Raw genomic sequence first — 18,908 nt, 5'->3', positions numbered from 1 at the left:
GTTCCCATTCTGACTGTTGCACTGTTTCCCGACTGAGGAAATCTGTCACGGAGTTCTGAGACCCCTTCAGGTGTATTGCACTTACTGATAGTACTGTTTCTTCTACCCACTAAAAAATCTTTCCTGCTAAATCTTGCAGATGGTGATGTCTTGATTCCCCTTAATGTCTGAGAAAGGCCACTGTTGTGATATTGTCTGACAGGATTCTGATGTATTGGTTCTTTAGGTCTGCCCGACATCTTTTTAATGTTTCCCAGACTGCCTGGAGTTGAGGTTTGATGATCTGGGAAGGTTTCGCCCCTACCAGGTACCTTGTAGGTACTGATCGTTTATATGGACCCCACCAGCCACTGTTGCTTGCGTCGGTGGTGACTGTTACAAATGGAGACAACTTCCACATAATCCCCTTCTGTAGGTTGGCCCTGGAAGTCCACCATGTTAATGACTTCCTGGTTATCACAGACAAGCTTATTTTCTTGTCTAGACCGTCCATCTTCCTGTTTCAGGTTGTTAGAATCTGATGTACCGTATATTCCGGCGTATAAGACGACTTTTGAAGACTGAAAAATCTTCTGTCTAGTCTGGGGTCGTCTTATACGCCGGTAATGCTTTTGAACTTTCAGAAATTGACATGCGGGGATACTCTGGGGGTGTTAATAAGCTGCCGTGGCCGTATCCCTGCCATGTCGGAGTTAATATAAGGTGGAGGGAGTTAAAATACGGCGGCGGTAGGTCCAGACAGTCAGCGCTTCTGTGCTGAAACTGACACATCGCTGCGTATTCCCAGCTCCGGACACAGCGCAGGGCTTCTGTGCCGACAGCTTTCACTTGTCACAGAAGCGCTGCGCTGTGTCCGGAGCAGGGAAGTTCGCATCGCTTCTGTGACAATATATGAAAAGCCGGCAATTCAGCAGCGGCATAAGCCGGCACCCGACAATTTAGAATAGAAAGAATAGAGCTTCACACATAGATTAGATAGATAGAAACATGTCAGTCACATATATATGAAGTACAGTGACAGCGTTGCTTACTGTACTTGTCATTTAGTGTAAAGGATTTATTAAAACAAATAATAGTGTTTTCATGCACCGTCTCTTTAAAAAAGCCGGCCGGCAATTCAGCAGCGGTACCCGACAATTTATAACAGACAGAATAGAGCTTCACACATAGATTAGATAGATAGAAACATGTCAGTCACATATATATGAAGTACAGTGATAGTGTTGGTTACTGTACTTGTCATCTAGTGTTAAAATAAAGGATTTATTTAAAAAAAAATTGGCGTGGGGTTCCCCTTAATTTTAGGCTCTGGCGGAGGTTAAGCAGACAGCTGGGGCAGATGTTTGAAGCCTGGGAAGAGGGTAATACCCACGGAGCTTCCCAGGCTACTAATATCAGCCCCCAGCTGAATACGTAGCCTTTACTAGCTATTAAAATGGGGGAACCCCCAAAAAAAATGACGTGGGGTCCCCCCTAATTTAATAGCTAGCAAAGGCTAGGCAGACAGCTGGGGGCTGATATTAATAGCCCAGGAAGGGAGCCATGAATATTGGCCCCCTCCCAGGCTAGAAACACCAGCCGTCAGCCGCCCCAGAAATGGCGCATCCATAGGATGCGCCAATTCTGGCACTTAGCCTCGCTCTTCCACGCTGCCCTGGTGCGGTGGCAGGGGGTAATAGGGTTGGGGTTGATGTCAGCTTATAATGCCAGGTGACATCAAGCCCAGGTTAGTAATGGAGAGGCGTCTATAAGACACCCCCATTACTAACACCATAGTAAAAGTTAAAAAAAACACAAATACCCAGAATAAAGTCCTTTAATTGAAATAAAGACACAATTCTTTATTGTTCTAAATTAAACCATACTTACCATCACGCCCATTCCAGCTGAAGCCAACGATCTCCTGCAATAAAAGAAAAATAATAAACCAACATCATCCTTACCTTTCCATGGTTCCCACGACAGCTTCAGCTCTGCTACATCGAGATGACAGGCTGGACCGCAGCAGAACGCCGCCATCCAGCCTGTCATCCCGCAGACACTGAGAAGCGCAGGCATGCTTGCGCTCTGCAGTGTCTGGCTGTGACGGCATCCAGATGAGCCGACAATGAACTCAGCTCACCTCCTGGACGTCCGTCACTGACAGCGTGGGAAACTTCTACTGCGCATGCGGGGAGGAGAATTTTCCCACGCTGTCAGTGACGTGCATGAGGTGAGCCGAGTTCATTGGACATGATCTCGGCTCATCTGGATGCCGTCACAGTCAGACACTGAGGAGCACAAGCATGCCTACGCTTCTCAGTGTCTGCCGCATGGCAAGCTGAACGGCAGCGTTCTGCTGCGGTGCAGCCTGTCATGTGAATGTAGCAGAGCTGGACCGGTCCTGGGAACCATGGAAAGGTAAGGATGAGGTTGCTTTATTATTTTACTTTTATTGCAGGAGATCGTTGGCTTCAGCTGGAATGGGCGTGACGGTAAGTATGGTTTAATTTAGAACATTAAAAAATTGTGTCTTTATTTCAATTAAAGGACTTTATTCTGGGTGTTGTGTTTTTTTTAATTACTTTACTAGAAATTCATGGTGGTCATGTCTAATATTGGCGTGACCCCATGAATTTCGGGCTTAGGGCCAGCTGATAATGCCAAGCTGGCCCTAACCCCTTTATTACCCAGTGAGCCACCGCACCAGGGCCCTGGATGAGTTGGGTACAGCGCCAGAAGATGGCGCTTCTATGAACGCGCCATTTTCCGGGGTGGCTGCGGACTGCAATTTGCAGCGGGGGGGGCCCAGAAAGCTTGGGTCTCCCTGCGCTGCAGATTCCAGCCCCCAGCTGCCTAGTTGTACCTGGCTGGACACAAAAATAGGGCGAAGCCCCACGTCTTTTTTTTTTAATTATTTCATGAAATAATTAAAAAAAAAAGGGCTTCCCTATATTGTTGTGTCCGGCCAGGTACAAATAGGCAGCTGGTGGTTGGGGGCAGCCCGTTCCTGCCTGCTGTACCTGGCTGGACACAAAAATATGGCGAAGCCCACGTCAACATTTTTGGGAAAAATTAATTACAAAATTAATAATAATTTAGGGACTGCATCTTTATTAACCCCTCAATTGTCATTTAGTGTTAAAATAAAGGATTTTTTAAAAAGAAAATTGGCGTGGGATCCACCATCATTATAGTCTCTAGCGGAGGTTAAGCAGACGGCTGGGGCAGATGTTTGAAGTCTGGGAAGGTGGTAATACCCACGGAGCTTCCCAGGCTACTAATATCAGCCCCCAGCTGAATACCTAGCCTTTACTAGCTATTAGAATGGGGGACCCCCCCAAAAAATGACGTGGGGTCCCCCCTATTTTAATATGTTTATGAGTAACAGTTTTCCTGCTATATACCTGCATGTCATAAGAATTTAAATTAAAAAAGGACCATGTTAAATTCAAATCTGTTTTTTTTAAATTTTTACCGGTGTTTGGTATGCGTTGGAAAAGGGGTAGTCTTATACGGTGAATATATCCTAAACTCTATATTTTAACAGGAAAGTAGGGGGGGGTCGTCTTATACACCAGGTCGTCTTATACGCCGGAATATACGGTAGTTGTCTCGAGTGGAATTGGCTCCACTGAACTCTGGGTATAGAAGCTGTCATTAATCCTAAAATTTTCATGCTTTCCCAGATGGAGATTTGTGATTTCCTTCCGAAAGCGAGGACTCTGTCTCTAAGTTTGTTTTTATGACTGGTAAAAGGGATATTTTTAGTTTTGAGTCTAGGAGGATTCCTAGGAAGATGTTTCTTCTTCTTCCTGGTATAAGATCTGATTTCTTCCAGTTTACAATCCATCCCAGATTTTTTTTTATAATCAAGACGGTTGAAGTTAGGCTGAGTTCACACGATGCGTTTTTCATGCGTTTCCGCGGCGTTTTTGCAGTTGCGGAAACGCATGAAAAACGCATGGTAGAAGGGCAGCAATGTTCCCCAATGGAAATCCGCATGTGCTGTGCCCATGATGCGGATTTTTCCGCAGCGTAAACGCTGCGGTCAAAAATCCGCAGCATGTCAATTAATTTTGCGGAAACGCTGCTCTTTTGCCGCCATTGACTTGCATTAGACCGCATGGAATCCGCATCACTGTATATGTTGATGCGCTTTTCATGCGGTCTAATGTGCGGATGGTACCCGGGTGTGGATGAGAGGACTCTCATCCAGACCCAGGTACCATTAAAAAAAAAAAGAATAAAATAAAAAATATATATATTCTCACCTTCTGACGGCCCGCGCTGCGTCCTGCTGGCTTCCCGGGCACTTAGCGGTTGAATGAAGGACCTTCGCTGACGTCAGAGTCATGTGACGGGTCACGTGACGCTGACGTCGGAAGGTCCTAAAGTCTTCACTGCCGGCAGCCGGGACCGATGAAGCAGGACACCGGGGGCCATCAGAGGGTAAAGTATAGATTTATTTTTTATTTTTTGACATTCACACACTATATAAATCCATGCCGGTTGCATGGATTTATATAGTGTAAAGTTGACAAGCACTTTCCAAGTGATGCTAAAATCGCTTGGGAAGTGCTTGTCAACCCGCATGCGGAAATGAAAGTGAAGACCGCTTCATTTCCGCATGTCCCTGGCAGGAAACCGCATGTACAATCCGCATGCGTTTTTTCCTGCCAGAGAGATGCAGAAACGCTCAGGAAAAAATCCTGAGCATTTCTGCATCGTGTGCACATACCCTTATACTGGCTTTTAGTCGCTGGGGTGACTCTGCAATTAATAGGAAATGGTCCAAATACTGGACAATTAATACTCCCTGCTCTCTCAGGAAAGCCATAACTTCTGCCACTAGTTTGGTGAAGATACGTGGGGCTGAGGATAGACCAAATAGGAGGCATCTGAACTGATAATGCAGAATGTTCTCCCCCTTTTTCAGTGCAAATCTTAGATATTTTTGACTGTGAGGGTGAATGGGTACATGATAATAGATCTATCGTACACATCATCATGTTTTATTAGTGGAATAGATGATCTTATCGACTCCATCTTGAATTTATTGTATGCCACTGACATGTTTAGAGAATTTATATTTATAAATCGCCCCCCCCGTTTTTTTTTTTTTATTGAAAATAGGTTTGAATAGTATTCCACAAGCCATTCTGCTTCTGGCACTGGTATTACTACTCTGAATCCACCAATTTTTCCACATCCGTCATTAGCTTTCTGGAGACCTGTGGGGACTGCGTAGTTAGGTGGAATCTTCCCTACGAAAGCTCTTCTGCATCCCTCTGCAATTGATTGGAGTATCCATGGATTGTTGGATACTTCTGTCCATGCTTTAAGTATTGGAGTCTCCCAACTACTCTCTTCGCATCATTGTCTACACGTGCCATTTCCTGCACTGGCAAAGATATTCCTTCTATTACCTCCCTTCGGGTAGCTCCATCTTCCCAGTATATTCTGGTCTTTGATAGGAACGAGGCCTCAGAAAGGATGATACTTTAGGTTTTTCTTCTGGAAACCCCTTTTTTTCCTCTGAGGCTTTTTATACCATATCGCCCAGAACTGGACCGAATACTCAAAGGCCAGAAAAGGGGATGGAACACAGTTTGTTCTTTGAGTGGCTATCACCTGACCAAGTTTTTAGCCATATTGCTCGCCTAGACATGGTGGAAAGTGCCCCATTCCTTGCGGCAAATCTAATTGACTCGGCTGAGGAGTCAGCCATAAATCCCATTGCCATTTTTAGTAATGAAATGGATTCTAGGACCTCATCTCTGGAAGTCTTCTTCCTCAGATGACCTTCTGATTGCTTTAACTATATATTCATGTACCTTGCTACCGAGGTAGCTGCTATTTAAGCTTTTATTATTGTAGCAGAGGTCTCCCAGGTCTTTTTGAGAAGACAGTCTGCTTTCCTGTCCATAGGGTCTTTCAAACATGATGAGTTCTCAAATAGGGTGGATGCTTTCTTCTCTACTCTGGATATCGGGATATCAATTTTAGTGATTTGTTTCCATAATTTTAATTGCCTCTGGTTCAAACGGTAGACGTGATTTGAAACTTCTGGGAATAAATTAGTGCATTTTTCATGTCTTTCCACTCCTCTAGTATCATGGCTTTAATATGATTATTAACGGGGAATACTCTGTTCATACGGCTTCTCAAACCTCGATCGTTTTATCCTGTACCGGGGAGGGCTGGTGAGTGTCCTCGACTTTCATGGTGTTTCTCACGGCTGATAGAAGTACATCAGTATCTTCCCAGGAAAAAAGATTTATTTTTATCCTTTGGGGAAACGGAGATAGATCCTTCTCTTTCCTCTTGTTCAGGATCAGAGTAACCTGACAATTCTTCCTCCTCAGAACTAGATTCTTCCCACATTATGGTGCTTATATCAGTCATAAAAGAGGAATGTTCCTCCTTAACCACCTTGGCAATACAGTCAGTGCATAATTGTTTCCCATATGTATCCGGTAGCTTTGTGTTACAGATGGAAAATCATTTCCCTCTTTTCTTAGTGGCCAAAGGCATCACAGATATTTCAGGGATCACCTTGTCCTATAAGAACAAGGGATCATAGAATAAAAATACTAACGAAGACAGATGGAATCAGTGAGTGAAACAGAAAGGGAGTAATCCCCAGATAACTGACTTGTACTGGTGGTTCAGCAGGTGTATCAGAGCGACCAGTGGTTTGTCCTTCCATAGCGGTCATTCTGGATGCACTGGTAACCTCAGCTCCCCTCTAACAATACTTAAATAGTATTATCACACCTGTTTTCCATCAGAATCATCAAAAAGGCATTTCACCTTAAATTTAGGATTTGGCACCATTTAAAAAAAAAAAAAAAAAAAGAAGCAGTGCGTTCCACGGTGGAACGCTCACCGGGCACTAGAGGTCTGCATGTCGCTACCTTTATAACCGGAAGTGCTGCAAATTCAATCTTCAGGACGCATAGGAGTTGCACGCAGGGCTTGAGCAGCGTGAACTGAGAGCCCCCCGAGGGGGAAGCAGTTTTCCTCGGGAGCATTGGCTCAACCGGACAGGCTGAGGGACCCCTTGATCAGCAAGATGTCGGCCTCCGGACCACGGCAAAAGGAAAGAGGAATGCGAAGAATCCCGATCCTCTCGAGCCTGACATCAGGAGGTCCTGATCACTGGAAAATTTGTGGAGGGGTGTCGCTCGTCTTGGTTCGGTGCCTCCCTTCTTGCGATGTCATCCTCCTCCTTGCTTTGCGTGGATGACGCGTCCCGTATGTCATCTATACAGTCCCCTGCCATTGCGCTCCTGTGCACGCCTACTTCTCTGCCCTGTCGAGGGCAGAGCAAAGTACTGCAGTGCATGTGCCAGAACAGGTCAAAGAGCCCAGGCGCATGCGCACTGCACTACTGTACTCTGCCCTCATCAGGACAGAGAAGTATGCCTGTGTAGGAGCACGATGCCGGGAGAATCTGTGGATGACGTACAGGACGAGTCATCCACACAAAGCAAGGAGGACAACGACACTGGACAAGGACGGGCGACACCCCTCGGACCAGACTCGACCGCCACGCAGGGAAGTATAATAAAACATCTTTTTATTGTCTTGCAGGCCGGCTTGGGGGCATATACCCTGCATTATAGAATGCTGTATATCAGGGCTGAACGGTGGTGGCCATATCTTATATGGGACAAACCTTGTGACAGGTTCACTTTAATGATTTCCATTGACAAGCAGAAACATAAATGTTCAGACATTGCATTTTTGCTGCAAATGCTTCTGCCCCAAAACAAAGCGTTGGAAAAAAAAACACTGCGTACAAACGTGCATTTTGTTGTATGTATGTATATATGTATGTATGGTGTATGTATGTATGTATCCATGTATGTATGTATGTATGTATCCATGTATGTATGTATGTATGTATGTATGTATGTATGCATGCATGCATGTATGTATGCATGCATGTATGTATGCATGCATGTATGTATGGTGTATGTATGTATGTATGTATGTAAAACGTTATTTTTCCCATTCATTTGAGTAGGTGAAAAGTGTTGCAAAAACAAAGTGCATCTACTGTATATAAACTGTTCTAAGAAGATTTAATGATCAAAGGGAATCTCTCAGCAGATTATTGCTACCTCCTCTAAGCAGCATGATGTAGGCAAAGAGACCCTGAATCCAACGATGTACCACTTTGATTACTGGGCGCAGTAGTAGGGACACAATTTTTAGGTTTAGCAATGCAGCAGAGATGAGAAAGCTGCCCCTGCCCACACCAGGCTCTCTACAGACAGTGAGGTGCTTATCACAGAAGGGGGCTGAGTTGGACGATTGCCGGCCTGCCGGATCCTCACAGCAATGTTAATCAAGGTGATTAAAGTGTAACACCACCACACAGCGTGGACATATGACACCATTGAGTTTAGTGCTTTATCCCCGTCATGCTGTCCTTAATTTACATAGCAAAAACATGCTGACAGATTCCTTTTAAAGAAAAAAATTATAATTTTCAATAAATAAAAATCTCAAGCAAATTTGTCAATTTTAGATAGGAAAGATTTCATTGTTCTTTTACCTCTTTATGAAAGCCAGTGCATGTGATGTGGATAACTCCGGAATTCAACAAGCAAGTAGCATCTTCAATATGACCGAAAACAAAAAAAATATCGTCAGAAAACTCATTAAACCTAAATTAGTTTTTAATTTTTTTAAAAAGTTTAAAATATCCAAGAAATTTCGTTCCACTTCATGATTGTGTTCCACTGGTTGTTGGTTCTTCCCCAAAAAATTAGAATTTTATATCTTCATGTTTGAAGCCAGAAATGTGGCAAAAGGTAGAAAAGTTCAAGGGGGCCAAATACTTTCACAATGCACTGTATGTCCTGCTAATAAGGCGTGGGATGGAGAGATGGCACATCATTCCTACTGATCACAGGTGAGGACGGGAGAGGGACAGACAAGGGGTGCATCATTCCTGATGACAGGTGGGATGGAGAAGTGGCATTTGTTCTTGGTGATCTATATGGATGAGATGTGGAATGGACAGATGGCACATTATTGCTGCTGAAAGGGTGAGGAGGAGATGGGTGAGGTGGAACACTGTACCTGTTTATGACAGGGAATCAACTTACAGTGTCCATTTTAGGACATGATCAGACATCAAAGTCAAGCATCAGAATTATGCCAGTTTGAGGCTAAATACCTTGTCTGAGAACTGACTGACATGTGATAAAAAAAAAGTCACTATTCGCTGGGACTTGAACCCAAAACTTTGTCCAGAAGCCAGTGCACTTACCATTGAGCTATTCACTCAATTGATGAAAGAAGTTTTTCTTGGCTTATAAGATCAACCATGAAAATACCCGAGGTGTCTAAAAGTCACTGTAATTCTGATGTTTGAAGAAAGTCAGATATCAGAATCACATATCAAAGTCACACATCATTTATATTTGGCTTGGAGGAGGTATGTGCGAAAGTCCCAATGAGTTGCAGACTGGTTTGCACTGAAAATCATATAACCTAATAGAACGCCTAGATTTATTCAGTGTATAGCTCAATGGCTACTGCACTGGCTTCTAGACAGCTTTCAGTTCAAATCCCAGAAGCGAACAATGACTAATAATGGCACAAAATCAGGGTGCCGAAATAATGCCAGAGCAAGTACTATCACAGGGTCAAACTGTAGCAGGAGGGGTACATAAACATTATTATATTAAAATAGGTCTAATTTATATAGGAAAAAATATATATAAATTAATTTACTATTCAAGGCCATCAATAATAATTAAAAATAATCATTACCAAAATTATAGGTGCTTGGAAAGTAGAACTGTTCTGGTGGTGGATATGCAGGCGGAACACCTCTACTCAAACTACGTTCATGTACAAGAACATCAAAGATGGTGTCATCAGTCATGTTTGTCAAGGCTTCAAGAGACCAAAATGCAACATATGAACAGTTTCTAAGAAACTGACCAGGCCTGTGAGAGAAAGAAAATAATTGGAGTATACAATGAAAGGAATGCCATTACTCTCCTCTCCCACAAAAAAAAAATCTTACCTTAAAGAATCCGGCATCTGTGCTTGATACCAACGATTTATATCAAACACTCCCATGTAAATTGAAGGCTTATTTTGTCCATACGTATTAACTTGCCAGCTAAATATTGACACACTGGTATCAGGCGATGTAACTGAAAAGAAATCATATTGCTAGAAATATGTACAAAAACATTATTTGCAGTCTATAATAATACCCTAGAGGGCTTTCCATTTCATTGACAAATCTTGAAATAAGTTTTAACCTGCAGGTCACAATTTTTATTAGAAGATTTTAAAACTCCACAAAGTACATGCATATAAGGTACTGCATTTTCAGACAGACACCGTCTTTAAATGGGTTGTCCACTACTTGGACAACCCCATCTCAATCCTTGTTTGGCCCAGTAAAATAACACCCATAGGGCAGAGTGAAGCAAGCGCTGATTGGCCGCAAGGATCGTATGACAATGTTATGCGAGCCCTGGGAGACCCCGTGTCGACACCTCGGGAACAGCACCGGCAACAGAGGTGAGTATATGTATTATTTTACAAGGGGAAAACATAGGGATTGAGGAGGGGGTTTCCCCGAGTGGTGAACAATCCTTTTAACTGCAGTATAAAAGTAATACATTTTAACTGGATTGGAAACCTTGTGTGTTAGTATCACAAAACCTATTTAGATGTTCTATTGCATGTGTTTTTAATGACGTAGAAGTGAATCTTACATAAAATATTACATATGTTGCATTTGATAAAATACATAATCACTGTTGCAGTTACTTTTCATTAAAATTTGCATCTGTTCCCCTGATATTAAAGGGAACCTGTCACCATGAAAATGCAGTCCTATCTGCAGGCATCATGTTATTGAGAAGGAAAATCAAATTAGATTGATCTATAGTTTACTAAAAAAAAGGTCCGTATAACCCGTATTTTCATCACAAACCTCTGCCTTTTGAGATTTTCTGTCCAGTTGGCGGTCCTATCAGTGATTGACAACTTTCTCTGTACAAGTGTACTTACAGTGATAGATGTCAATCATTGACAGGACTGCCCACTGGACTGAAAGTCTCAGAAAGAACAGATTTAGGTGATGAAAACAGCTTATACTGAATTTTTTTTTTTCCACAAAACTATATATCAATCTAATCTGTTCCTCCTCCTCCTCAATAACATGATGCCTGCAGATAGGACTGCATTTTCATGGCGACAGGTTACTTAAAAATTTTCTTTTTTTATTGTTTACAGCTTATTGCCAAAGGAACCGGCCACAAATGCAGTCTAGCAGCAGTAGCCGAACACACACAGTACGTGCAAGCGCTTTACAGTGAACCTGACATCTGACACTTCATGCCCAATCCACTAACTGATCTCAGCCACTGCCTGAATCATGCCACCCTCAGATTGGGCAGCAAGTATCAGATGTCAGATTCCCTTTAATAGCAGGTCATAAGCACTTAATTGAAGCGGTTGGAAAAAATCTAAACATCTTATTCTGAATCATAAAAGGGCGAATCCCAATAAATAAAAAAAAAAACGCAAACCCACATTGGGTAGAGATGAAACTTCTAGATAAAGATGGGTCTGGCTCTGAAGGGTCGTGCTTAAGGGTCTTAATCTGAAATAAGCCGGAAATAGGCCAGAAGGTAGGAGTAACTATTTACTAATTGTGCTTAGTTTCTCTCTCTCATTCACACTTAAACCTTCATTATGCTTACATACGCCCTTGCTGTCTTTGCACCACTAATCCTTACTCTCCTTCACTATCCCCCAAACCCCAGCACTCTCTAACCAAATAATAATCTCTCCTTCCCGCTTACCCCCTCACCTGACCTCATCTGCACACCTTCTCCTCAACATCAGATCTATCTATAAACATAAAACAAGCCAGACACTCTCCTTCTCCCAATCCTGGAGCCCCATAATTCCCAACTCCCACCAATTCCTCCTCCTATCGCTTCCAACCAACTGCAAACTACCGCAACCTCTCCCAAATAAAACCTGTGCCCCTAACGCCCACCCCCCTGCTCCCTCTCTCTGGAGCACTTTGGAACGCCCACTCTGTCTGCAACAAGCTCTATTTTGTCCACGACCTCTTTACCTCTCAGAGAGGCCCATCTCTCCTTCCTGGGCATCACAGAGACATGGTTGACACACGCCAACACTGTCTCCCCTGCTGCGCTGTGTTATAGTGGGCTCCACTTCACCCACACTCCTCGCCCTGGTAACAGACATGGTGGAGGAGTAGGTCTTTTCCTTTCTACCAACTACACCTTTATCCCTATCTCACCTCTACCCTCCCTTCTTTTGAAGTCCACTCTGTCCGCATCTACTCTCCCTCCAAGTGGCTGTCATACCGACCTGAGAGCCCGGTCAATGCCTTTATTGACCAATTCTCCTCTTGGCTTCTTTACTTACTCTCTGCTGACATTCCCACAATCAACATGGGTGATTTCAACATCCCCACTGACATTCGCCAGTCAACAGCATCTAAACTCCTGTCGCTTACTTCATCCTTTGGACTTCGTCCTCCTGAGCTACCCACACAGACGGACACACACTAGACCTCACCTTCATCCGACTCTGCTCCCGATCTAACCTCAAAACCTCCCCCTTACCCTTATCTGACCACCATATACTCTCTCATCCCAGTTCTCCTCACCTGCCACCCATGCCCAGCAACTAGCACACCCCCGCAGAAACCTTGCACATCTAGACACTCGTACACTCTCTGACTCTATTCTACCACTGATATCCATATCCTCACTCCACGACACCGTCAACGCCACTGCTTTCTACAATGCCATTCTCACATCAGCTATTGACTCGGTCGCCCTCGACACTCATTCCCCACACTCATCCCATCCCTTACCCATCTCTTCAGCCAATCACTAACTTCTGGTACCTTCCCCGCTGCCTTCATGCATTCCACAATCATGCCCATCCTCAAAAAGCCATCCCTCGACCCAACCGCCTTGTCTAGCTACCGCCCTATATCGTTGCTCCCATTTGCCTCCAAAAGCCTTGTGCAACACGTTCACGCTGAACTTTCCTCTCACTTCTCATCTAACCCTCTTCGACAACTAACAATCTGGCTTCCACCGAAACTGCCCTTACCAAAATTACTAATTACTTACAGCCAAAGCTGACAATTCTGTTCTCCTTCTTGACCTGTCCTCAGCCTTTGACACAGTAGACCACTGCCAGTCCTACTACAGATCCTCTCTTCCTTTGGCATCAAAAACTTGCCCTATCTTGGATCTCCTCATACCTTTTTAACCGCACATTTAGCATCTCCCACGCTACCTCCTCATCCCGCCCCCACTCTGGGAGTCTCTCAAGGCTCTGTCCTAGGACCACTACGCTTCTCAATCTATACCCTTGGCCTGGGACAGCTCAAAATCTCACTGCTTCCAATACCATTTGTACGCTGATGACACCCAGATCTACCTCTCTGGCACAGATGTCACCGCTCTGCTGTCCAGAATTCCAGCATGTCTATCAGCCATATCCTCCTTTTCTCCTCTTGCTTCCTAAAGCTCAATGTGGACAAAACTGAACTCATCTTTCCCCCATCTTGCGTATCTTCCCCACCTGATATTTCTATCACAATAAATGACGCCACACTTTCCCCAGTACCGGCAAACCGCTGCCTCGGAGTAACCCTTGAATCTTCCCTGTCCTTCAAACCCCATATCCAAGCTCTCGCCACCTCTTGTTGCCTGCAGCTCAAAAATTTCCAGAATCCCTCCATCTACTAAACTGGTTGTGCATGCCCTCATCATATCCCGCCTCGACAACAACAGCATGCTCCTCTGTGGCCTACCTGCTACCACTCTCACACCCCTCCAGTCCATCCTCAACTCTGCTGCGTGACTGGTTCATCTCTCGCATCGCTACTCCTCCGCTACCCCCCTTTGCAAATCTCTTCACTGGCCCCCAATTGCGCAGAATATCCAGTTCAAACTACAAACACTGACCTACAAAGCCATCCATAACCTTTCCTCTCTGTACATCTCTGAACTAATCTCCCGATATATTTCCTCACGTAATCTCCAGTCCTCCAAAGGCCACCTCCTCTCCTACACACTAATTCGTTCCTCACCCAATCGCCTCCAAGATTTCTCCCCATCCTATGGAATTCTGTGCCTCAACACGTCTGATTAGCCTCCACATTTGGATCCTTCAGACGGAACCTGAAAACCCATCTCTTCAAACAAGCTTACAGCCTGCCATGACCTTGCTTGCTGCAACCTCAACACCAAAGCTACTGCAACCACCCCCAACCTACTGTCTCCTTCCCCGTTCCTGTAGAATGTCAAGAAATCCCTGCCTATGTGCTTATTATTCCCCTAAATCCCCGCCTCTGTTTAGTTATCATATCCCCCCCTCCCCTGCACATCACAGGGCCCTGTGACAAATATACATATGGATAGAGATATAGATATATATATACATACACACATACATATATTATATATACAGTACAGACCAAACGTTTGGACACACCTTCTCATTTAATGATTTTTATGTATTTGCATGACTATGAAAATTGTACATTCACACTGAAGGCATCAAAACTATGAATTAACACATGTGGAATTATATACTTAACAAAAAAGTGTGAAACAACTGAAAATATGTCTTATATTCTAGGTTCTTCAAAGTAGCCACCTTTTGCTATGATGACTGCTTTGCACACTCTTGGCATTCTCTTGATGAGCTTCAAGAGGTAGTCACCGGAAATGGTTTTCAATTCACAGGTGTGCCCTGTCAGGTTTAATAAGTGGGATTTCTTGCCTTATTAATGGGGTTGGGACCATCAGTTGTGTTGTGCAGAAGTCTGGTGGATACACAGCTGATAGTCCTACTGAATAGACTATTAGAATTTGTATTATGGCAAGAAAAAAGCAGCGAAGAAAAACGAGTGGCCATCATTACTTTAAGAAATGAAGGTCAGTCAGTGCGAAAAATTGGGAAAACTTTGAAAGTGTCCCCAAGTGCAGTTGCAAAAACCATCAAGCGCTACAAAGAAACTGGCTCACATGAGGACTGCCCCAGTAAAGGAAGACCAAGAGTCACCTCTGCTTCTGAGGATCAGTTTATCTGAGTCACCAGCCTCAGAAATCGCATGTTAACAGCAGCTCAGATTAGAGACCAGGTCAATGCCACACAGAGTTCTAGCAGCAGATACATCTCTTCAACAACTGTTAAGAGGAGACTTTGTGCAGCAGGCCTTCATAGTAAAATAGCTGCTAGGAAACCACTGCTAAGGACAGGCAACAAGCAGAAGAGACTTGTTTGGGCTAAAGAACACAAGGAATGGACATTAGACCAGTGGAAATCTGTGCTTGGTCTGAGGAGTCCAAATTTGAGATCTTTGGTTCCAACCACCGTGTCTTTGTGCGACGCAGAAAAGGTGAACGAATGGACTCTACATGCCTGGTTCCCACCGTGAAGCATGGAGGTGGTGTGACGGTGTGGGGGTGCTTTGCTGGTGACACTGTTGGGGATTTATTCAAAATTGAAGGCATACTGAACCAGCATGGCTACCACAGCATCTTGCAGCGGCATGCTATTCCATCCGGTTTGCATTTAGTTGGACAATCATTTATTTTGTCAACAGGACAATGACCCCAAACACACCTCCAGGCTGTGTAAGGGCTATTTGACCAAGAAGGAGAGTGATGGGGTGCTACGCCAGATGACCTGGCCTCCACATTCACCAGACCTGAACCCAATCGAGATGGTTTGGGGTGAGCTGGACCGCAGAGTGAAGGCAAAAGGGCCAACAAGTGCTAAGCATCTCTGGGAACTCCTTCAAGATTGTTGGAAGACCATTTCCGGTGACTACCTCTTGAAGCTCATCAAGAGAATGCCAAGAGTGTGCAAAGCAGTCATCAAAGCAAAAGGTGGCTACTTTGAAGAACCTAGAATATAAGACATATTTTCAGTTGTTTCACACTTTTTTGTTAAGTATATAATTCCACATGTGTTAATTTATATACATACACACACAAATATATCTATCCATCAAACTATACACTGTAGCTCACAAATCAGTTATATGGATGTCTGGCACAAAAATACCACTGCTAAGTGCCACATTGCGTAACTGCAGGGCAGTTTGATTAGCACATATGCATATATAGTAGCTCTATACAGCTACTCCACTGACGTCTCAACCTCAGTCACCTTACTGATTTAATAAATGTAACCAGGGCTGTGGAGTCGGTCTCCATTTAGGTGGAGTTGGTATAAAATGGACCGACTCTGAAAATATATAATAAATTGAGTACAGTAGTATAATGCAGGATGTGCTGTAAATGTTTTCCTAAGAATTTGGGAAAGTTATGAAATGTCCTATAAATGTCTTTTCTATTCCTGATCTAAGGATCTGGGCTTTTAGTTGAGATGAATCTGTGCTGCACTTTATGTACACGCTCAGTAGTGAGGCCGTGCTGTGGAGTCGGAGGTTTAGCTTACCATGTTGGATTTACCAATCTGTCGGCGTTGCACCTCTGCCCTCAGCCCTGTGTACTCTGCCCATCTCCTGGCATGAACAAATGTCACATGACCACGGCAGCAATTATGGGATATTTGTATGTTAAGAGACAAGCGGGGAACAGAAGGCTAAAAACAGAAGAGCAACATCATATTGCTTTTTTTCACCATTATTAATTTAGATAGCAACTTGGTCCATTATTAAAGGGAATCTGTCACCCCCTGGCCCTTATCTGACCTCTAATATTGGCATACAGGTGATAGAAATGTAAATGTATACCTACCGCTATGGCCCAGAGTAGAGGTCTAGTTGATTTAAAATGTCTTTTTATTCAATCCGTATACTGATGCTTGGGGTGAAGAAATCCCTGCCTACTTTGTGAATTACAATGTTATCCAACCCCACTCCCCTGCATGTGACGTGCAGTCTCATCTTCCAGGTCCCGCGCACGCTCACCTCACCTTTAAAGGGAATGTGTCACCCCCCTGGGCGATATCAGACCTCTGGGCATAAAGGACTTTAATCAATTCTTTTTTCCATAGGCTTGGTGTCCGGGAGACGCCTAGCAATCCCCGCCTGTGTGCTTATTATTCCTTCAAATCCCCGCCTCTCTGCTTAATTATCATATCCCCCCCTCCCCTGCACGTCACAGGGCCCTGTGACAGACCCTGTGACGTGCACTGTGCTCCCTGACTTCCGGGCATGCGCAGAGGGCCGCTCACATAGAGCGCGCTTTGCTTCATCCAGGCCCGTCTACCTGTGCTCTGCGCTGCAGGTTTCTATTGCGCAGGTGCCGGAAAGTGACGGTGACTCCCGGCGCCTGCGCAATAGAGCCCTGCAGCACAGTGCACGGAGAGTCGAGGCCGGGATGAAGCAAAGCGCGCTCTATGTGAGCGGCCCTCTGCGCATGCCCGGAAGTCAGGGAGCACAGTGCACCACACAGGGTCCTGTGACATGCAGGGGAGTGGGGGGATATGATAATTAAGCAGAGAGGCGGGGATTTAGGGGAATAATAAGCACATAAGCGGGGTTTGCTTCAAGCCTGTGGAAAAAATAATTAATTAAAGTGCTTTTCTCTGCAATCAGACCTCAGCTATGGGCCATGCAGGTATGTATAGATTAAGGCTGTGTGCCCACTATGCGTTTTTCAAGAGCTTTTGCCGTGGAATTTCCGCAGCGAAAACGCTTAAAAAACGCTTGGTAATATGTGCCCCATGATCCCCAATGATAATCCGCATGTGCTGTGCGGAAATTTCCGCTGCGGATTATCAATGCGGAAAAATACGCAGCATGTCCATTAATTTTGCGGACACGCAGCGTAATAGTAAAATGGTACCTGTAAAAAAAAAGAATTTAAAATAAAAAAATAAAGATTATACTTACCTTCTGATGTCCTCCCGGTCTCCTCAGCGATGCGTGCGGTGTGTTGGGCGGCTCGCGGTGGTGTGAGGACCTGACATGACGTAATTGAGTCATGAGACAGGTCACGCGACCACTGACGTCAGTGGTCGCGTGACCTGTCACATGACTCAATGACGTCATCGCAGGTCCTTCACACCACCACGAGACACAGGGGAAACTGGACACATCAGAGAAGAAGACCACGGGCCATCGGAAGGCAAGTACAATCTTTATTTTTTACTTTTCACCATTCTTATTTTATTCATTTATTTTTATTTTCCTTTTTAACTATTACTTGGTCACACTATATATGCCGGTTGCATGGATTTATATAGTGTGACCAAGTTGTCAAGCACTTTCCAAGTGATGCTAAAATCGCTTTGAAAAGCGCTTAATAACCCGCATGTAGAAATGCATGCAAAAACGCTTGACAATGCTTCTACCTGGCGGGAAAAACGCATGTAAAATCCGCATGCATTTCTGCATCGTGGGCACATAGCCTTACTTTTCTATAACCTGTATGGCCATAGTAGTGGTATGATATCACCCGGGGGGGCCACAGATTCCCTTTAACACGAGTCACACTTTTCTCCCGGTTATGTTTCCAGCAGTGATCTTGTGAGCAGACGCCAGGGAGTCACATAGCTAGGAGAAAAAAAAAGTGCGCCTTGTGTTAAAGGTGATGTGAGCATGAGCGGGACTTGGAAGACGAGACTGCATGTCACAGGGCAAGGGAGTGGGTGTGGGGGACATTGTAATTCATAAAGTAGGCGGGGATATCTTCCCGTCCCCCAAGGATCAGTAAACAGATTGAATAAAAAGACATTTCAAACCAACCAGACCTCTAATATGACGCATACAGGTATGTATAGATTTACATTTCTATCACCTGTATGCCCATATTAGAGGTCTGAAAAGTCCCAGGGGGTGACAGTTTCCCTTTAAGAGGTTGTCCAGCAGTGGTCACCCCCTTTAATTTCATCTAATG

The 18,908-nt window shown here is 44.3% G+C and overlaps 1 protein-coding gene across 1 annotated transcript in view; it reads right to left on the bottom strand.

The window, feature by feature from the left end:
* Positions 1 to 18,908, bottom strand: part of LOC141231541 (protein ELYS-like) — a 114,367-nt gene that overhangs the window by 74,252 nt on the left and 21,207 nt on the right. The window contains exons 9-11 of the mRNA XM_073667725.1: positions 10,034 to 10,166; positions 9,775 to 9,953; positions 8,549 to 8,610 (exon numbers count right to left, since the gene is read on the bottom strand). Of these exons, the coding sequence (XP_073523826.1) occupies positions 8,549 to 8,610; positions 9,775 to 9,953; positions 10,034 to 10,166 (374 nt within the window). The remainder of the gene's footprint in view (positions 1 to 8,548; positions 8,611 to 9,774; positions 9,954 to 10,033; positions 10,167 to 18,908) is intronic.

The sequence above is a fragment of the Phyllobates terribilis genome, unplaced genomic scaffold (assembly GCF_046119375.1).
Source record: "Phyllobates terribilis strain yellow unplaced genomic scaffold, ASM4611937v1 Scaffold_520__1_contigs__length_1232081, whole genome shotgun sequence".
Lineage (NCBI taxonomy): Eukaryota > Metazoa > Chordata > Amphibia > Anura > Dendrobatidae > Phyllobates > Phyllobates terribilis.
Note: the sequence above shows the minus strand (reverse complement) of the source record. Positions and strands in the feature narration are given on the sequence as shown.